General features: G+C 36.9%; 1 protein-coding gene across 3 annotated transcripts; it reads left to right on the forward strand.

Annotated features, from left to right (window-relative positions):
• Nucleotides 1–1830: 1830 nt before the first annotated feature.
• On the forward strand, nucleotides 1831–21513 carry MS4A13 (membrane spanning 4-domains A13). Of its 3 annotated transcripts, none has more exons than XM_059143630.1 (7): nucleotides 1831–1855; nucleotides 4111–4229; nucleotides 6018–6132; nucleotides 10210–10253; nucleotides 11156–11275; nucleotides 15941–16036; nucleotides 20863–21513. In XM_059143630.1, the coding sequence occupies exons 2-7, from the start codon at nucleotides 4176–4178 to the stop codon at nucleotides 20920–20922; spliced, it is 489 nt and encodes a 162-aa protein (XP_058999613.1). In that variant the 5' UTR covers nucleotides 1831–1855; nucleotides 4111–4175; the 3' UTR covers nucleotides 20923–21513. The 3 variants fall into 3 exon arrangements, with proteins under 3 accessions (XP_058999613.1, XP_058999594.1, XP_058999603.1); XM_059143611.1 differs by lacking the exon at nucleotides 6018–6132 and adding an exon at nucleotides 6581–6721 and having other exon boundaries at nucleotides 10197–10253; XM_059143620.1 differs by lacking the exon at nucleotides 6018–6132 and adding an exon at nucleotides 6581–6721 and having other exon boundaries at nucleotides 4114–4229; nucleotides 10197–10253.
• The last annotated feature ends 733 nt before the right edge of the window (nucleotides 21514–22246 follow it).

Consider the following 22246-nt stretch of genomic DNA (forward strand, 5'->3'; position numbering starts at 1 on the left):
TCTTTATGGGTGAATTTAAGACATAAGAGCAGGAATTAAGGCACAGGAAGGGAAAAGCAGGGTCCTTCAAGTGATTAGTTATCTATGTTAATCACAGAGAACTTTCTAAAACGGAAACTTCGGAGGTGGAGTGGCCCATTTTTTCCCTAGTTGTTTTGTTAGTAGCTGTGTAATACAGATGGCAATTCGTCTATTTGAGAGAACTGTCTTTGAAATGGATGTACTGGCAATCAAAAGGTTAATGACTGCAAAATTGGGTGAAGAGCGTGCTCCTGAGCCTGGCATCCTGGCACCAGAAACATCGTGCTTGAGCTGAGAAGATGAAACAACTTGAGGAATTCTTGAAGGCATGCGCATCAGAGCCCCCGACTCTGGAGCATCCTGTTGCATAAGTATTTTCAGGAGCATCAAGGCCTTACACTGAAAGAAGAGAAAACAAAAGTCCAAGAGTAGTACGATGGAGTGCACACAGTCAGAACTAGTGCTGAGAACCATGCCCAGACCTCGTAATTTCACCAATTCTGCGACGGTCATACAGCACAGCTCTTCCTGAAGGAGGCCAAAGAAAGCAAAGGGGTACAGGTTCTGGAGCTAGACTGCTGGAATCAGAACCCCAACTTGCACGTTTATAAGCCGTGTGACTATGAACAAGATCTCTAACCTCCCCAGGGGTCCGTATTTTCACCAGTTCAAGTAATAACAATGGCGCAGTTTAAGTAAGATAAGCCAACGTGGGAAAGCAGCTACACAAGGAGGCCTTTAGACCAGAGTGGCTCTAAGGCCTTGAGAGCCTACATGAACAAACTGAAACCAAAGCCAGAATCAACGTACTCCAGCCCGAGAAAATTAAACTTAAGAACAACCAACCCCAGCGCTCAAGAAAGACAGCTGTCTAACCTATAATTCCCTTGCTTTGCTTCCACATCTTCTAGAAAGAAACCTTTCCCCTAGCGCCTGCTCATGAGCTGCCCCCGACCATTCTCAGTCTGAATCCATGTTTGCTCAGACCCCTCATCGGCCCCTTGTGTATCTGCCCGCTGCTACCGCTACTTCTTTACACATCTTTTCACACACGTCGTTTTAAGGACTCTGCACATCAAACAGAAAACTGATACCAGGTCTAACCTGAAAAGTTGACTCACCTCAGCAGGTGGATGAAAAGTCGTCCTGATGTCTTGCCAACTAGTCTCTTCATTTTTCTTCGTTGGCGCCTTACGTTTAAAAGACAAAAAGGGCAGAGGGTAGTCATGGACTCAGCTACCTTTTTCAATATTTACACCTCCTAAAAGGTATCTGCACTACAATTTCCCTCTGAGGACAGAGAAGGTGAAGGACCGACTTTTCATCAGTGACCCTGGCGGAGGCACCAGAAGGGCCGACATCACCAACGGATACTTGAAGAAGCCATTTCTCCAGACACCAAGCGGTAGTTCTCACACGAGTCTGACCACGTGGTCCGCAAAGCCCTAATGAGTCTGCGCACACGCACCCCCCCGCCCCGCCCCGCCACGTAGCAGGCGTGGGCTGCGCAGGCGCACGAAGACAGTGCTTCAGCTGCTGCCGTTGGAGGCCCGCGTGGCCTGAGGAGCCTGAGGGCCTGCTGGGGCCTGGGCTCCTTGAACCTTCAGTGATGCTTGCCAGGCAAGGTCTGGTGACCTGGCCCTGAGGACACTACCCCGGAGATCTGCCTCTTGATCCGGGCCTGGGCACTGGCAGAAAGACCTGGACGGGGTGCTGGAGGAGGTCTCCTGGGCGAGAGGACCATCCAGCGCGGGGACTCCGCCCCCCTGAGCCTGGACCTGGACCTGAAAGGGCGTAACTCGATCCTTAGGACTTTGAACAAGTACAATGAAGGGTAATGATGTCGCTTTGCTTACGGTATTTCTCAAATGTTAAAAGCCGAAAAGGGTGGCAGAGACAGAATTCGGGGCCCCCTACCTTCCCTCGCCTGCCCCATGCATCCTTGTGCGGACGCTGGGCATCAGCCCCCCGCTGTGCGTCCAGTCCAGTCCACTTCACCACGTGTGCGTCCGTGAGTCGCAGCCCAGGACTAGCCCTGGACGTGCGGAAATGAATTCCTTGGGTCCCAGGAAGTGACCCTGCCTTGGGAGCCAGACCTGCTCATTCAGAGTTAGGTAGACAACACTGTGATGGAGCGTAGGGGAGCAAGGAGAGGAGTACTAATAGACTCTGGGGCAGAGGACGCTTCCCCAAGAAGGGTGCTGTCGGAGCTATTAGGGCAGAAACCCCGGGAAGGGCTTGGGATGAGGCTGAGAAAGTGGGCAGGGAACAGCTCATGAAGGGCTTTATGGGCCCTGCTGAAGAGTTTGAACCTTATTCTGAAGACAGGAGTCGCATCCCTGCTAAAGATGGAGCAGTGGCTTCTAGACGTGAGCTCTCGGTGACTGTTTCCGAATTTCTCTGTCTTAAGGCAAGAGTAAAGAATGAGGATAGGGTTGGGAATGAGGACTAAGGACTTGTTCTGCAGCTGCTTTTTGATTAGTGATGAAAGCACCAGAGAATAGAAACAAATTATTAATTTTTATTTTTTTATTTTTTAATTTTTTTTTTTTTTACAAAAATGAGATACTTCAGTGGGTTCTAGAGTAACTGACCGTAGAATGTTTTTCTAAAAAATTCTAACTGTCATTTATTCCAGAAATGAATAAATTTATTTACAGGAATTAAGTGTAGAATTTCTTATTTTCTTCCAACATTTAAGCTAAAGATTTTTAAACACACACACAATCTGTTTTTTCATGGTACGTCAATGAATACTTCAGCTGGGGTGGCTTTCATGGGGGCCTGAAGGAGAGAGACTATAGGATGCTAAATATTCTGCTCCTGGTGCTTCCACTATCAGCTGTGAGAATTTTTATACATAAAGAAAAGGACTAATTATTTTGTATTATTTTCCTTTTTTTCTCAAAAGTGACACTAGCAATCTAGATAGGACTTCCTAGTTACTTTATATATAAATTCTGTAATTCTGTGCCTTTTATTTGAGCATGACGGAATGATTAATCTTGGTTACCTTTAGACCGGTACACTTTCTTCGGTATTTCTCAAAGGTGCTGTTTAATATATAAAACCTATTATTTATACTTAAGTTATTGTACTTAACATATTGTTTTCTCTACTGCCAATAGCTCTTATAGTCTTAACCTAGCTTTTTTCTGTCTCTGTACTTTATAGAATTAAGAGACAGAGAGAAAATGAATTTTAGAAACCAAAGACTCATTAAAATAATCAAATCATGAGATTTGAAGGGTACAGGGAATGAGAGTTCATTTACTCAAACCTGCCTCTCAAAAAGGCCAAGATTCAGGGTTTAAGATCATCCATTACATTATCACCTAAGTGACATGATTCATGTTATTGACTGAGGTATGACATGTTAGAAGATGGAGAACAATGTAATGTCAGATCCACAAAGGATACAGTTATTAGCCAGGTTTTCTGAACACCAGGGAGAAATGCAGAAAAAAGGGAGGGCGAGAGGGGAAGAAACAATAATGAAAGAACTCCTAGAAGAAGCCTTCAGTGGGAAAAAAAAGAAACAATAACAACAAAAGAACTTCTAGGAGAATCTTGAGGATTGTGGAAGCAACTTTGGTAAGTTGTCTGACGGTAGAAAAAGTTCTTTCATATAAAGAACTAGATAGCAAGTGTGTGACAGAAAAAAAAAATCATGAGCCCATGATGAATTCAAGTATAAGAATTTGGTTTTGAAATGTGAACATGGCATTATGAATTGCATTGAAGGCATTATGAATTGCAAATAAGTTGTTAAAAGCGTTACCGAAAATTCCCTAACATCGTTTCCTAAGTGTTCTTTATATTTTATCATCCAGGGCCACTGCTTACTACTCAGAGAAAATAACTGTAATATGCCTATACTTTTTAGTTGTAAGGAGAGGCTTTTCACTTATGGAGGCCATTATTCAGAACAGGTAGATGCCAGCTGATGCCTCTACAAACTTAGGCACAAAAAGAAGAAAACAGTTGCTTCAGAGTTTGGGAGGTGGTTGTAAAACAGTGGGAAAAGAATCAAACTTAAGTATTTTCTTCTGAGCAATGTGTGTATATGTGTTTTGTATTGTTTTGTAGAAGTTTGTTAATAAAAATTTCACCAAAGATTAGAAGCATAATCATCTAGAGGAAATGCTGGTAGTATGGCTCGATGTGTATGTTCAAAACTCTCTGCAGCAGATAGTCTTACTCTAGGGGTAAGTAAGACTTCAATTTGACTAAATTCAAGAATATGTACTATTTCAGTTTACTAAGGATTATTCGTGAATCTGGGAAGGTGCATATTTGGTTAAGTCAAAGGGTAAAAATGGGTTTAAGAAATTGTTTTTGAATATAGTTGACACACAATGGTACATCAGTTTCAGGTATACAACATTGTGACTCAGCCTCGCTGTACATTATGCTCTGCTCACCACAAGCAGAGGTAGCTACCGTTTGTCACCATACGATGCTGTAACAAGATCATTGACTGTATTCCCTCTGCTGTACCTTTTATTTCTGTGACTTGTTCATTCCATAACTGAAATCTCCCTGTATCTCCCACTTCCCCTCACCCCCCCCCCAAAATTTTTTTAATACTGATTGTCTCCTACAAATTTTGACTGATCTCATGTCTCTTCATACACAAATATGTGCTTATATATAAGCATATTGACTAAGCCAACATACATAGGGTGCTAGAGAAATCCCAAAAAGGAATAAAAGAAAAAGAAGTGTTGTTTTTTTTTTAAACTGGAAGAAAGATCTCTTGTTGATCTCTTTCTATTACTGTATTGATTTCTATGCGATAGAATGATTATTAATTTGTCTCTTCAATTATAAACAGAGAGCTTAGCTATCTCTTAGTAATACCAAGGAATTATGAAGATCATGCTCTTTCCCATCTGAAAGAGAAAGAACTTTTCTACTGGATGTGAACTTTTCCTTCGAACTTGGTCGCTGTGAAGATTGTCTCCCACCTGACTGTTCAGCTGAGGTTCTTAATGTCTTGGGAGTCACAGACCCTTTCTGACATAGGAAGGAAGCTCTGAATCTTCTCCCCAGCTTCATATACATATTGTAATCCTTTGCACTCATATTTTTGTGTGTGGGGAAGAGGCCTATGACCTCCTGAAATGCCATTTTTTGGCTCTAGGTTAAGAACAATTTTTAAATAAGAAAATCCATCTTGTTCTTCTCCACACACTAGCAGCCTTGCTTTCTAATATGGTTACTAGGATATTTCATAGTATTATATAGGACAGCCCCAATTATAAAGGGAGACACTACTTTTCAACTTCACTTAAGAGTTGGGAAAGTCAAGTGAAATTAATGTCCTTCATTCTGATGTGCTTATTCAAGAGATATTTCCTGGGCTCCCGCTTGTAGAGGTTGGTACAACAGTGAGATAACTAAATTCAGTCTCTCGAGGGCTTATCTATCTAGTAAAGATATTCTGCCAATCAAATCCAAAGAATCTCTGAAGAAAATGCCATTTTTTCAAATGGCAGTGCAGAGGAAATCTGAAATCTAAATGTATAAAAATGGGTAAGATTGTTACTGAAAAAGTAACAATGGTCTTTCTATAAAGAGAATTCTCTAAAATGTATCTTTAATATTATCTGATTGCATTTATGTGTTTTTAGACTATTTCCTTTGTAAGGAGCTGGAACTATTAAAGCATTAAATAGCTTCCTGTTAAAGTTTATATTCAAGTAAAAATAATATTACATCCAAGATTTTTACATTTATTTGTTTTAATTAAGTAGGCTCCACAACCATCATGAGGCTTGAACTCATGACCCTGAGATCAGGCATCACATGCTTCACTGACTGATCCAGCTAGGTGCCCAATCCTCTGAAATTTTTAAAGCGTAATTAAAAATGTGATTCAGTATGTGAAATATTAGTTCACATATAAATTTTTTTTGGATTATAGTTATCTTCTTAAAAATTAAAGTTGAGTAATAATTCTCCCCTCCACCAACCTTTCCCCTATCCAATAGGAAGACCTGGTACAAGCAAGTCTACACGATATTCTTTGTATCTCTGTGTTGGATTGTACCTCACCCCAGCATGCTTGTGATAAAGATACATACCAAGTATGCCTTGGAGGCAAAGGTAAACCTTTAAAAGATGCAAAAAGTGGTTCAACCTTAAAATTACTAATGTACAAGAACATATTGGATAAATGGCTTCCTGCATCCAAATAGCGTAGTAACCATATTTTGCCCCAAATACCTTCAGTGTTCTCTTCTCATGCCATTGCTCTATAGGTAGAAAGGATAGCAGTAGTAAGAGATTGTCAACCTTTCTGTGGGAGAATTGACTAGAATTATTATTGAACAGTATGATGCTCCAAGAATCACTGATTCCTATTTGGTAAACCTCAGTACTTCCTGGTTAGGGCTTGCTTTGGGGGCTAACCAGTCCAGAAAATACATGGTAAGTGCATTCCTATTTAACTTTTATCTTTCATAAAGTATTGAATATTTCTTACAGTTAACATTTATTGGAGCTGTGTTATAAATTACATGGTTTTGGTACTAATATCATTTTCTTCTCACAGGCTGTCCAGATTATGATTGGCATATTTCATGTTTTCATGTGGTATTTCCTATTGATTTTGTATATGGGACAAATTAGAGGAGTCTTTGGGACATATGAACCTATAACTTACAAAGCAGGATGTTCTTTATGGGGAGTTATTGTGAGTAGAATATATTTATGATTTAATCATTCAGTAAATACTATTCATGCCAGTAGTGGAAGATAGGGAACAGTTTTTAAACAGAGATTTCAGGAGAATTATGTAAGTAAATCTCATGTTGGTAATTTATTCAAAATCAAATTCCTTTTTCAGCACATGTTTCCTTAGTACCTTTAACTTACCAGGGCTATTAAAAGAGATGTGGAAACAGGAAGGAATAAACAATGACAACCATAGGTTGGATTGACTTTATATATGTGAAAGACAAAGAATCTTAACCATAATATCCATTAGCATAGTTAATTTTCATATTTAGGGTCTTTACCTTCTTCACACAACGAGTCTATACTCACACATTCTCTAAACTTGTCATTACCTGCATTCTTCTGTGGTTTCTAGATAACCATAAGGCAGTAGGAATAGTTGAAGAGTATGGCATCCTCAAAGCTGAGCAAACAAATAGGGAAAGATAAACTATATTAAATTCTGTTATTTTGCCAAAAAAGGCTGAGAATTGACCGTTGGAGTTAGCAATGTGGAACCCAGCCATAAACTTGACAAGTAGTTTCAGTAGAATGGTGAGGCAAAACCTGACTGGAGTTGGTTTAAGAACTAATGGAAGGAGAAGAACTATAGAGACAGCAAATAAAAGTCCTTGAAGGACTCTGGTGTAATGTGGCATTGAGAAATGAGGTAGTAGCGGGAGGAAGTTTGGGTCAAGACAAGGTTTCTTATTTGTTTCAGTAAGTTGGAAGTATCATGTCTTTTATGATGGGATTGAACCAGAAGAGCAAAAATCAATGTGAAATAAATGGAGAAAAGGAGAGATTAATAGAATCCTGCACTGGAGTAGGCAAGAGATGATGTTTTTAAATACACAAATACTTGGGTTCATGGACAGTTCATGTCTAGCAGTGGATCTCAACTAGAGGTGATTTTACCCCTTAGAGGACATTTGGTGATGTCTGGAGACATTTTTGGTTTTCACAGCAGGGGTGGGCATCTAGTAGGCAGAAGCCAAGAACATGCATAAATATCCCACAAATTACAAGCTAACCCTTATAAGAAAAAATTATCCATCTTTAATGTAAATAGCGCCAAGGTGGGTAACAGGATGGAAAGGTAGAGGAGCAAAGAGAAAGGACAAATTTTGATAGGTAGGTAGATGGGATATTGGGAGCTTGTGGAACTTCCCTTCCTATGACTTCAAATATCTCCGTGAATTAGGAAGCCAGATTATGGGCTGAGAATGAAAATTGGATAATAAACTGGTTGTTTGAAGGGAGGGTTTAAAATGGTCATCTAGAAAAAGAGAGCGTATGCATTGTAGAAATGTAGTCTGACTTCCACTAAGATAAAGAGCTCATTTAAGCTTTAGGAACAGGGTGTGTGTAGTGAGATGTGGGTCAAATGGTTGTGTGTCTTTCTCAGGTCCCGTTTGGCTGCATGGGTTCAGGCATTCAGTGAGAAGGAAACCTGCATTTAATCAGAATTTGGGTTTAACCGTGCATCTGTGATCAAACAAGAATGGTGCAAAGGAGTTGAAAGTGTATATAAGTGAGTGTAATAGTTAACCATGGAATTTAAACTGGTGAAGGAAAGAATATAATGGAAGTGAGGGGCTTGATCATAGATGCAGATGGGTTCAAAGGATTGTTAAAGTTGGGATACTACAGAACCTGATGTAGAAAGATAGAAACTAGTAGTCCTAGTGAGATACTTGGAATTGAGATTTGGAAGATGTCATACTTATTGGCAGAAACAAACACAAGAGAATGAATATGGGAGTGAGCGACTGAGATAAGATGGGGTCGGAGGATTAGAGAAGAGAAATTCAAAGAACTGTAATACCAAGGTGTTAGAAGGATCACACACACACACACACACACACACACACACACACACCAAGGTCTAAGAAGTGTTAGTAAGATAGGAATTAAAATCACCAAGACTAGAGTGACCAAATCAACTTCAACCAGGCTAGATAGTGGGTGATAGAATCTGATGACATTTGCTTCAAAGCTGGGGGAGAGACAAGCATTGGAAGTAATAAGGAGCAAGGAGACCACTTACACAGAAACAGTGGTATAAGGGCTGTAAGAGAAAATGGCCGCCACTTGAGAGAGCTGCAGAGAAAGTAGTGACCTCTAGGAGTTCCTCTTTGTACATTGGCTCACAAGGGTCAAAGCATTGCTTTAGAAAACAATAGTGAATTTGCAGACAAAATCCAGATAAATGATTCATGTCCCTCAGTGTTTAATTGTACATGTTATAAAAATAACATGTGTAGCTCTTAGAATAAATTATCTAGAATTTCAGCTAAATTAAATCCAATGGAAAACTCTCATAAACTTTGAAAGGCATTTTGTGAAGCACATGGTTTGCTAATCTAGCTACAAAGCACTCTAGTTTGTAATTCAACTCATATTAGCTCTTCCTCTCACTGTGTACCTCCTTAGAAATCTCAGCTTTTATTACAGAATGAAGTGCTGTGTGTGTAAATTTAAGTTATCCTAGAGGAGTTAGTAAGCTTTAAGATTTGGTCTCCCTCAAACCATAAGTGACTCTTAATCTCACAAAACAAACTGAGGGTTGCTGGGGGGAGGGGGTTTGGGAGAAGGGGGTGGGATTATGGACCTTGGGGAGGGTATGTGCTTTGGTGAGTGCTGTGAAGTGTGTAAACCTGGTGATTCACAGACCTGTACCCCTGGGGATAAAAATATATGTTTATAAAAAATAAAAAATTATTAAAAAAAAAAAAAAAGATTTGGTCTCCCTATAAATGGTATAGCATGAATGCTGTTTTTCCACAGATTGTTCTTTGATTTAGATCTTTGTGAATTCACTAAAACAGATAGGACAAAAGGAATGTTCCAAAGGAATTATGTAGCTCACCTCCAAACAATATGGCATAACTTTATACTTCTGGGAAATAAAGTACCCTGGTATGAAATAATGGAAACTCTTTAAAAAAAAAAAAAAAGAGACCAAAACATGAGTTACAGTTGTTACTTAGTAATGGCCACAGTCTTAACTGTGTACAAACACAGTTTGGAATAGACTCATGAAACCACTTTTCACATTTAGATATGCATACAGTAATTGCAATCAGTGGCTTCATTTTATTAGGAAGGATAGCATTTGAAATGATAATCAGATGAGTTCAGAAAGCAGGCACAGATATAAGCAAACTTGGCTCCTGATTTGGGACTCTTTGAGTCATCTTTGGTACACACCACAACCTGAATTCTGCCCACTGTCTCCTATGTTTCTATGATTAGTGACCCGGCTATTAGCTTTCAGTTCATGACTATATGATGGAAACTTGTCCCGACCCCTTCTACTGAAACTTCTTTATATCTTGTTACTCTTAGTATTCTAAAAATAACAGATGTGGAAGAGAGAGTTGTTAAAAATACATCTTAAGTTGATGAGCATTATCAATGAATATTTATAAATATGTTTTTATATCCAGTTTATCATTACAGGAGTCTCCATAATAAGAGCAGTAAGGCATCAGACTCAAGGCGTGGTAAGTGGAGATGCTTCGGGTATCCTAGAAATCACTTGTCACAAAACTAAGCAGATTTTAGTGAGTATCTGAGCAATGAAGGAATTTACCTTACTTGTAAAATAAAGAATTAAGTGAAAAGCTAAGAACTCATAACTTAATGTGGACAAACTTTCTAAATTAGAATCATTGTGTAAATGTTCTAAATTTAATATAGGGTTTTTTGGTTTGGTATTCTACCTTATTTTAATATTGTATAAACTTTACTAGTAGACAGAATTTAATAGAACCTAATAATGCCTTTATATATAGATATAATATTACTATAAAACTTCATTTTCCTAAACTATTAGGTTTGAGAACAGTATTATATCTTATATTAAAATAGAGGATCTGTCCAGAAGATCCATCCATGGTATAGGTAAAATACTGGTAAGAAAAATATCTTAGACTCCTAGAGTTAAGAAATCAGTGAGTCTGATCTCATAATTATACAGATAAAAACATATCCAAAATTATTGATTGATTCCCCTAGAGAATGAAAATCCTAGATTAAAAATCACTGCATCTTCTTTGGCTTATTTCTATAGGTAATCATTTTCCATCTTTATTTTTGTTTCTTTTTCTATTTTATGGTGAATCTCCTTTTGTTCAAATCCTATCTTAACAATCTTTCTTCCTCATGACTCAGAAGATTGTAAAATACAACATCTTTTAGCCCAAATTGAAAATTGATACTTATTGATGTGATATTTCACTGTTCCTTCCAGATTAGTTGGGTTTCATATAAACGCGGAAAATATTTTATCCAAGTGGCAAGCATTCCAGACCTCTAAAGCTCCAGAAACTAGATTAGAGTTCTGACGAAATGATTTTTTTTCGGCAATACAAACTAACAAATTTACCATGTATCTTCTTTTCAGATTACATTTGCTTTTATCATGAACATCTTCTGCATAATTGTTGCAGTTATTGCATCAATTCTAACAGCAATTGAGTTGTCTTCTTTTAATTCCGTGTCATATAGGAATTATGGACAAGCAGTAAGTGACCAATTCTTTAGGAACATCTTAATTTCGAACAATTCTCTTCCAAGGTTTTAAAGCCTTTGGAAGTAAAATAAGGCTTTTATTAGTCTTTAAGAAATCTTTTGTTTTAAGTAGTAAGCTCTTGATTGAAAGTTTCAATTCCAAAGTAATTCTAACATGATTTTTTGGTAAATATTAATAGAATGTTTGAATTCCTGACTGCCCAATTAAAATAAAGCAAGTAGATGATGTGAAGGCTTCAGTGATAAGTGTGTATGCATTAGGCATAGGGTCACTGATGATTCTCTTAATGAAATAAAAGCATATCCTTAAAGTGATCTTAAAACCATTCCCAAAATCAACAAAATAATTCTGCAACTAATGCATATATTGTAGACACCTGGTAATTTCTGGTTTAACACAGAGCTTTTCATATACAGCCAATTTTTTTGAGATTTATTTATTTATTTATTTATTTATTTATTTATTTTAGAAAGAGAGAGAGCACACAAGTGGGGGGAGAGGGAGAGAGAGGGTCCTCAAGCAGACTCTCTACTAAGTGTGGAGCCCGATGTGTGGCTCCATCCCGAGACCAAACCCTAAGATCGTCACCAGAGCCAAAATCAAGAGTCGGATGTTCAACCAGCTGAGCCACCCAGGCATCCTCATACAAAGATTGTTTTTGTGTCTCACATGAATTTTGCTTTATGTAGTCAAATGCTAAATGTGTGTGAATCTGTCTTGTTTCCATTTAACTAAATATCCAATCCCATACTTTGTAGCAGAGAAATAACTGTATTTCAATTTTATTGGCTTTAAATTCAGAATTACAGAATATTAGTGCTGCAAAAGACTTTGAAATGAGAATATATTAGAGTAGAGCTCCTCTTTATTATTGAACAATAAAACAAAAAATAGCAACTTGAAAGTTCCAATTCAAAAATAATTCTAATGAGAAGACTCATTGTAGATGAGGCATAATCTTCCTGCTTCCCCTATATCAACTTTCCTCTCTCTATACCTGCACTGTATTATAAAGGGACCATCAGTGGAGGGAATCCAAGCATGAAAAACAAAAACCTAGAAAACAATGAAAGGATGAGAGAAGATACAATAGCACCCCCAAATGAACTGTGTGTAATGATTGATTTAAATGAGTATGCATCAGATTTTCCCTATACATTGTAAGAAATTCTCCATTTTCCCTAGAAATTCATTCTGGGAATCTTCAGTTTTAATTCTGGTGGCAGAGATAAGGAGGAATAATTAGGTTATTAAGTGGAGGATTATATCAAATTATTTAGTTGCCCACTCTTATTCACAAGCTTATAATTATCAGTTTAAGATAATAATGACATAATTTCCAGGACTCACCTTTTGTAAACACCATTACAAACCATTGTAGACTGTATTTATCTGAACTCAGTATTAATGATCAATTTCACAGTCTCCCAAATGCACAAGTTTTATTTTTGTTTGCAGTGATCAATTACTTGAATGAACTTATATATTAGACCGACATCTCTAATCCACAGTCTTCTCTTAGAGGCATTACAGAATACTATTCCTGCATTTACTAAGGCACCAACCTTTTACAAGATTTGCCACATGACAGCTTTTCCAATAAAAACAAGCTGTTTGGCTAAACCCATAAACTCATCAAGTTATCAGTGTTCCCAGGTAGGTTCAGCTATCCCAAAAAGTGCATGTCTCTGAAGCATACTTCTCTTATAGCAAAATAGTTGATAATCTAAATCCAGAACCAGACTGATTTTATCTAAACACTGTCATCAGTACTCACTGTCAGTGAGTGACCTTGTGGACAAGTTTCTTAACTTCCCTGTTCCTTTGTTTCTTTCTTTTTTTTTTTTTTAAGTTCTATTTATTTATTCATGAGAGACAGAGAGACACACAGAGAGAGGCAGAGGCAAAGGTAGAAGCAGGCTCGCCAAGGAGCAGGGAGCCCGATGCAGGGCTTGATCCCAGGACCCTGGGATCATGACCTGAGCAGAAGGCAGACGTTTAACCATCTGAGCCACCCAGGCGCCCTTGTTCCTTAGTCTCTTTCTGTGTCAATAGAGAAAGTGTTAACACATACCTATTAAACTGTTTGTCTGCCAGACTCCAGTCCTGTTATTCTTTTATTTTTTATTTTTTTAATTGCTGCTTCATTTTCTTTTTTAAAATTTTTTATTGTTATCTTAGTCACCATACAGTACATCTTTAGTTTTTGATGTAGTGTTCCACAGTTCATTGTTTGCATATAGCGCCAGCTTGATGCTTCCACTTTGATATGCTTCTGTTGTCACCATCTCAAATTCAACAGATATAAAACAGAAAATATTTGTCTCTCAAAAGTACTGTGCTGCACAACTCCCTTATTTCAGCCTCTAAAGCTGAAAACCTTGAAGTAATCCTTCACCCTTCTCTCTCCACTATCTTCCCAAATATCAATTACTGTTTAGTATTTACTTTAATTTTTATTAACTAGGGCTCTCCTAGTTGTAAGTGATAGAAAATACAACCCAAATCGACTTAAGCAAGAAAAGGGGCACTTACTGACTTCTGCTGCACTCAAAGGCTTAATTCAGTCATTCTCTCCGTTGTTTGCCTGTTTGAACTTCTCTGGCAGATATCTTGCTATTTACAGGGGCAGAATTTAAGAATAACACTAACATATACAAGTTAAGGAATGTGGACAAAATGACTTTTTACAGTCTTGGCAACAAAGAAGTCACCAGTACTTCCCAGCTAAAATGCTACTATTATTGTGTTTCTGCCAACAAAATTAAATCATAATTCTGATAAGGTAACTTGATATTTCAAACCCTCTATAGTATTTTCTTTATCTTCCTGTTACTATCATACACTCCTTATACCTGAGTTATACTGAGTTACCTGAGTTCAACTCGCTTTATCATTTTCTTAAAACATGTTCATTCTTCCATGCATTTTCCCCCTCACATTATCAAACCATAGGTCATGTGATACGTATTTTAGCTTTATTATTTTTCTACTTTATGTCTCCATTAATTATTTTATCACACTTTTAATGTATGCTATTACATTTTTTCTAGAACATGTCACAAAAAAACTAGTAAATGAGAATTTAAAGCTGCCTAGAATGTTGCTTCCCTCCTTTGTTTCTTGGTCTTACTCTTATTTTTAATGTCTTGCCTTTTATGAAGACTTCCTGGATACAAATGGCTTAGGACAAACTTCCTGCCCCTAAAATTCCTGAGCAAGTTTTTATCCATTCTGACATATTTGACCTTATTATATGTTATTTTATATTATCTTTCTGTCTTTTCTACTTGAATATAAACTTTGAGAAAGCAAGAATTTTCTGTCATCTCATTCTTACCATATACTCCCTACCACCTAATAGTTTCTTGCATAAAAGATATTAAATAAACCCAACAAAAACAAAAGGAGGAAGAGAAAGAATTGAAGGAGAGAGATTGTAATGTTATTATTTCCAGGTCTGAATGTCATTCTTGTCTTTCTACAGCCAGCACAAAAAACTACATTTATTTTCAGGATTGGAACCAATATCATTCATCCTGATATGTAGTTGAAAATATCTTTCTGATTGCAGTAGAAGGGATCTGCTTTATTATCCCAGCAAAATCATAGTCACTCTTTATTTTCAAGGGAGATGTTGTTGTTTGAGGATTTATTCATCCTTCCACATCACGCTACAGCAATTTCTATGTAAGATTTTTATCACCACACATACAAATTTAAGTAAGTTTGTAATTAATAACCGTTGTTTTAATACATGAGAATTGCTTGATAAAATCTCTTAGTAGCCATCTTATCACTGGAGACAGAGAGTCAAATCTTACTGACCTAAGAGCTTGGATAGATGTCGGGGATGGCCAGCAATCCCTCTGCAGACAATTGAAAGATTACTCCAGACTTTGCCATGAAAAAGACGAGGAAAGGGGGTCAGCGCTCAGAGACAAAGACCCTTTGTGCTTCTTTGCTCCCAGCTTTATTGGTCCTTCAGGATAATCACAAATCTTTGTCACTGTTTCTCATACACGTAATGTGTGACAAGGGGTTTTACTGGAACTAGGAGGATCTGTTTATGGGAAAGATAGGATATGCTAACCTGTGTGTTCTTCGAGTCCTACTAAACATAGCCTAAAGGATAGTGAATACATCTTTTAGGTCACAGGAAGGTTTTTTGGGCTAAGCTTCCAGAAAGGCAACTCCCACAGCATTCCAGTGGCAGAGTGGTCACACAGGCCTCGGCATTCCAAAGTCCTACACCCCTCACCCCTCTCCAAAACCTTCCCTTGCTCCCAGCGGCCACTTGTTTACATTTTAGTAAGCCAGGTATTAGGGATGATTTCATGCTCTACATTAACCCCAACAGATAGAGACTCTGTCATGAAGAGAATAACGAGAATGAGGAGTTATAAGAAGTGAGACAAGAATGCTGAGTGACGAAGACCACCAGTGGAAGCTGAAGATAATGAGCAGGGGGAATTAAGTGTAGGAAAAGTGGAGTGGAAGGCAAAGTAGTAGAGATGACTAGGGAAGCCGAATGGTCTAAGCAGCTTATTTATTTTTCCTATTTTCCTTGACACTCATAGTAGGAGCTGTTCTGCGAACATATTTACACTTATTAAAGATAGTAATGCAAGATTTCTCCCTATTCTCTGGTTTCAGAAACTTGGAAGGGAAGTTTCACGGATTTTACTGATATCTTACCCCTTGGAATTTTCTATTGCATTAACTTACTCAATCTTTGGCTGTATTGATTTGGTAAGTGTTTATCTATTCTGGCAAGTCAAGAGTTGCTGATTTCTAGCACATACACTCTATAAGGAGATGATACAATATGTTAAAACTCATGAAATGGGAATATGTCACAATATTTCCTTTATTTCTCTTATTTTTATTGTTTATAAAGTTACAAAAATAATACATGAAACTATAAAGTAAAATTATAGAATAAAAATTATTGTCCCTCTTACTGTAGTCCTCATCATACCCACACATCCAAATCTAAACAAAAAGACACAAACACACACACAGACACACTATACACAGTTTTCTTGTATACTAATTATGTAATCATATTCGTGTTATCACATGATTTTTCCCAACTATCATAAACATCTTTTCATTATAAAACAAAACAATCATATTTTTCCTTAGTATTTATTTTGACTTTTTTTCTTGCTGCATCTTTGGCTTTTTTTCATTTTGTTTTTTTTTTTTTATTATAAAAAATAATCTTTACATGTAAAACTAGTATTTCTGTAGATAGTTGATTCCTAGAAGTGTAATGACAAGTTTGATAACATACCACAAAAGTTTATGAGAATGATTATTTTATACAAGCTTTAAATAAAACTAGATATCAGGGTGCCTGGGTAGCTCAACTGGTTAAGGCAACTCTTGATTTCCAATCAGGTCATGATCTCAGGGTCATGAGATGGAAGCCTGCATAGGGCTCTGCACTACATGTGGAGCCTGCTTAGGATTCTGTCTCTCTTTCTCTGCTGCTCTCCACCTCGCTCTTGCATGCTATGCTCTCTCTTTCTCACTCAAGAAAAAGAAAAAAGAAACTAGATATCTACACATTCATTCTTTCACAAATATTTATGGAGGGCCTGCTATTTCCTAGGCATTGTAATAGGCACTAAGGATGCAATCATTAACAAGACAACATCCCTGCCATCAGGAAGTTTTCTTTTCAGTGGAGAAGAATGACAATTAACAAGTAAATATATATCTGTATTTATGTGTGTATAAATTATAATCAATGATGTTTACATGTAAGACTAGTAAATATTTGGATTGGATTAAAGTTCACCCTAATGATTTTATTATGATTTCATTACTGTTTTATAAAGACTCGATCTCCAAATAGAGTCAAATTATGAGGCACTGGGAGTTAGGACTTCAACATATGAACTTTAGGGGGACACGGTGAAGCCCTTTACATAGTGTTTAAGCACAACCTCTGACTAGTCATTGGTACCTACTTATGCTGACCAGGGGAAAACCCCATTAAATGCATCTTAAAAACAAAAACATCAGGGCGCCTGGGTGGCTCAGTGGGTTGAAGCCTCTGCCTTCAGCTCTGGTCATGGTCCCAGGGTCCTGGGATCGAGCCCCCCCATCGGGCTCTCTGCTCAGCAGGGAGCCTGCTTCCCCCTATCTCTCTGCCTGCCTCTCTGCCTACTTGTGATCTCTGTAAAATAAATAAATAAAACCTTTAAAACAAAAACAAAACCCATGAATTTAAAAAAATGAAAAACATAAGTAAACATATCAAAGGCCAAACACTGCAAGGGACACAGGCTCCACAAAATTAGTACAGGCAAGTCACAAAAGGCAGTTATAACAACCACTCTGGGGGAAAGATAAGAGAATCAGAATCCAAAGTCTCTACAATATCTTATCTAAAATATCCATTTTCAACAACAACAAAAATAATGACATGCAAAGAACAGGAAATGGTGACATATACACTTAAAAAAACAGTAGCTACATGGTGATGCAACATGGGGGCTTAAGTGGGTATGAGAAGAATCAATGAAACAAGATGGGATTGGGAGGGAGACAAACCATAAGTGACTCTTAATCTCACAAAACAAACTGAGGGTTGCTGGGGGGAGGGGGTTTGGGAGAAGGGGGTGGGATTATGGACATTGGGGAGGGTATGTGCTTTGGTGAGTGCTGTGAAGTGTGTAAACCTGGTGATTCACAGACCTGTACCCCTGGGGATAAAAATATATGTTTATAAAAAATAAAAAATTATATAAAATGAAAAAAAAAACAGTAGCTACAGTTTTGGGGGGGGAAGAGAATGACAAATGTTGGGCTTCACAAAGACTTCAAAGAACTAAAGAAAAAAGTGTTAAAAAATTAACATGTTAATTAACATTAAAAATAATGATTCCTCAAACAAGAGTATGAATGTCTATTACCTTGATTCTGGTGATGGTATCATAGTGTTCATATATGTTTAAATTTGTTTAATTGCACCCATTTAATACATACAGTTTTTTGTATAACAGTTATACCTCAATAAAGCTATTAATTTTTACTAAGTATTAATATAAATAAAAGAGATACTAATTATTAAAAAGAACCAAATAGAAATCCACTTTAGGAATACAGTTACTGAAACGAAAAACCCACCAGAGGGGCTGAGTAGCAGATTTGTGCTGACAGAAGACAAAATTAGTAAACATGATAGAATGATACAGATCATCCAATCTGAAGATCATGAAATAAAAAGAAGAAAAATTAATAACACCTCAGAGATCTTTGGGACACCACCCAATACACTAACATATGCATAATGAGAATCCCAGAAAATGAGGGAACAGGAAAAATACTTGAAGAAATAATGGCCAAAATTTTCCTAAATTTGATGAAAAATATTCCTCATAAGAAAGAAACTCAATAACGTCCAATTAGAATAAGCACAAAGATACTCACTCCTAGACACCTGAGAACCAAACTGAACTAAAAAAGAGGGAAAATCTTAAAGGCAGGAAGAGAAGAATGATTTCCTATACAATAGAACCACAGTAGGATTAAAATAGATGACTTCTCATCAACAACAACAGAGACCTGAAGGCAATGACATGGCACACCAAAGTGTTGGAGGAAGGCAGTCAAGCATGAATTCTGGATCTTTTAACCATTCACACATGGAGGGCAAATAAAGACATACACAGATGAGCAGACAGAATGCATGGCTAAGAGAACTGCCTTACAAGAAGCACTAAAGGAAGTTCTTTAGTCTGAAAAGAAGTGGTATCCGATAGTACTCAAAAATACATGAAGAAATAAAGAACATCATTAAAGGTAATTATTGCAGATGACTATAAAAAATATATAAATACACCTTTTGTGCTTCTCTTAGCTGATTGAAAAGACAATTGCATAAATTGCATTGGGTCCATCCAGATAATCCAAAATTAACTCCTTATTTTAAAGTCATGTTATTACCAAACTTAATTCCATCTGTCACAACTACGCAACTCTACCTTATAGCTTGAAAGCAGCCATAGACAATATATAAATGAGTAGATATGGCTTTGTTTCAGTTGAACTTTACAAAACAGTTAGTGGACTCAATTGGGTCCATATTCCAGAGTTTGCCAACCCCTATTCTATAGATATATATTGTTCCCTTTTTCCTCTGAAATTTTAGGAAATTTTATAAAAATTTATAAAATTAAAAATTACAGCACTGTATTGTTGAGTACATAACATCTAGGTGTACTATATATGACAGCAGTATCACAAAGGAAGGTGGAAGGATGAAGCTACATGAGAATGAAGTTTCTATATTTTACTGGAATTAAAGTAGCAGGTACCTGAAGCAGTCTGTGATAAATTAAGATGCAAATTCTAATTCCTAGACTAAGAACTAAAAACTAAGAACACTCAAAATGTATAATAAGATAACAAATTAAGATAATATCTAGAAAGTAGTAATAGGCAAAGGAGGAACATAAAAGACACAAGACCTATAGGAATTTAAAAGCAAGGTATTAGGCATAAATCCAGCCATTTCAATAACATTAAAATAAAACCACACTGAGATATTCATTTCCTAACAGAATGATTAAGTTTCAAAATACAATTCTAACTGATAATAATGCTGATGGATAAAAGAAATCTTTCACTCCTACTTGGAATTTAAATTATTACAACAACTTCAAAAACTTTTGGGGCATTTTTATGGAAAGTTAAGATGTGCATACCTTATAAGTAATTTTAGTTTTTAGCATATACACAACAGAAATATGTATGCATATGTATTAAGATACACTTCCAGGAAAATGCCAATAGTATTCATAATAGTCCCAAAATGGAAACGCTGCAAATGGGTGAATGGTGAGTATATTGAAGTATATAACTCTGTTAAATTCTGCATAGTAATTAAAATGAACTATACCTGTACTTACAATAAGGATGATTCTCACATACATAATGTTAAGTATAGACAGGCCCAAAGAATGCATAATTTATGATTCCATTCAGATGAAGTTTGAAACCAGGCAAAACTAATACTCAACTACAATGTTTACAGAGGGATGCAAGCTAGTGAAACTGGAAAGAAAAGAAAAGATTAATTACCTAAAAGTAAAAGAAAAAAAAGTTACTTTTGGAAGGAAGAAATGGGTAATAACTGGGAAATATCATGACAGGGTAACTTTTGGAATGCTGGCATCTGTTCATGTTCAAGAAGAATTTTTTGTTGTTGTTATAGTTTGGAAGTATACCAAAAAGTCACAAGTGTCTGGGGCCCCTGTGTGGCTCAGTTGGTTGAGCATCCAGCTGTTGATTTCAGGTCAGGTTGATCTCAGGGTTGTGAGTTCAAGCCCCATGCTGGGCTCCACACTGGGTGTGAAGCCTACTTAAAAAAAAAAGTTTCAAATGTCTAGTAGGAATTAAGGGAGTAGTTTGAAGTACAATTGGGACACAAAGAGGACACATGGCACTTTAACATTTTATTCTATAAACATCAGTACCATTTTTTTTTTAATTAAGTAATTGTTACATGTATGATCTTAGGAAGAATGATAAGATTTATAAGAAGTTAATTTTTTTTTCAGAATCATCATGATGAAGATACTCTCACAGCTGTTACAGAGGAAGCTGAGAGCACTTTTTAAAAACCTTAGAAATGTGAGATTTCTCCTGGTGCTCATACCTGACGTGGGCCCTAATGATATCTCTGCATAACAAGGCTGCTACAAAGCCCACAGATTTTGTGCAAAAGAAAATACAAACAAGTTGGATTTTTCTTCTTGGTATTTGAGAAATTTCTCTGCACATATTTTTGTAGGCTCCAAGTAGAAAGCTTTTCCCTACTTAGATATATTATTACAAGGAGAAATTTATTTTCTAGGTACTCTGTACCTGTCAACTCTGTGTAACTCTAAAGCTATCAACTCTCCCTAATAGAGCTTTTGCTCTATAAAAAAGATTTGTGATTGTCTCTAGAGGACAAGCAAAATGTCTCAAGTACAGGCAGTAAAGACTTGGAGCACAATACTGTGTAATTCTCAGGAAAACTTTAAATAATTTATGCCCCTACAAGTGAAGAGTACATTTCAGAATGAGTTCTTCTACCTGAACTAGCTTCTACCTGAACAAAGTACAAATCAAAAGTCATCCAACCCATAATCCTTTCATTGTTCTTCTTTGACTACTCCTCTCCTCATTAAAGTTCCTTTCTGCCCTGAAAGTCTCTACTGTCTTCCTTCCCTTTCATTTCCCTTGCTTATTACTTCTTACCATTGCCTCGACCATCTGTTCAATTGTTTTTCAAAGCAAACGAGTGGCTTTTCCATAATAAGGAGAATTTCCCAAAAACCTGTTCTGAATTCAGATTCCACCTCTCGTCTAATAGGAAACAGTGCCAGAGAGCCTTGCTCAGCAGTATTAATCATGCCACTGAGTTCATCCAGATCTTTTAAATGTGCTGCTGTGTTGTTTTGTTTTGTTTTGTTTTGTTTTAATTTTCTGCCTTGTCTCTCAATTGGTTTCATCAGTTGTTATCTAATACTACAAAAAATTTCATGGGCCTAAGAATTTCAGTGGTTAACTTACGTCTATCAGTTCAACACATATTGAGTGTCTTCCGTTGTGCCAATGACTATATTAAAGTCAGGAGTATCAAAGATTAATGAGCATCCTCACCACAAAGAGTTTTTGTTTTAGGGAAGAAAGAAACAGGTAACAAATACAGACTATGCAGTGTGATATATATATTAACATAAGTATGAAGAAAATTGAAGTGGCACAGAAGAGATAACAATCCTTTTGTTAGAAAATAAGAGGGAGAGGGAATAAAGCTTTGTGATGGATACAGCCTCTCAGCAGGGGATTAATTCTAGTTTACAAAGCAGACTGGAAGGTGGGAAAACAATTCAAATAAAATTAGCTCATGCAAAACCCAAAATGTGGGAAAAGGCCATAGTATATTCCAGTAGC

This window comes from Mustela lutreola, chromosome 1, assembly GCF_030435805.1.
Source record: "Mustela lutreola isolate mMusLut2 chromosome 1, mMusLut2.pri, whole genome shotgun sequence".
Taxonomy (NCBI): domain Eukaryota; kingdom Metazoa; phylum Chordata; class Mammalia; order Carnivora; family Mustelidae; genus Mustela; species Mustela lutreola.

Excerpts from the sequence above, each read along its gene's own strand:
- MS4A13 (XM_059143611.1), top strand. The coding sequence starts at position 4,176 with ATGGCTCGATGTGTATGTTCAAAACTCTCTGCAGCAGATAGTCTTACT. Across the intron at positions 10,254-11,155 it reads GGCATCAGACTCAAGGCGTG|ATTACATTTGCTTTTATCAT; the intron begins GTAAGTGGAGAT and ends TCTTCTTTTCAG. Across the intron at positions 11,276-15,940 it reads ATAGGAATTATGGACAAGCA|AAACTTGGAAGGGAAGTTTC; the intron begins GTAAGTGACCAA and ends CTCTGGTTTCAG.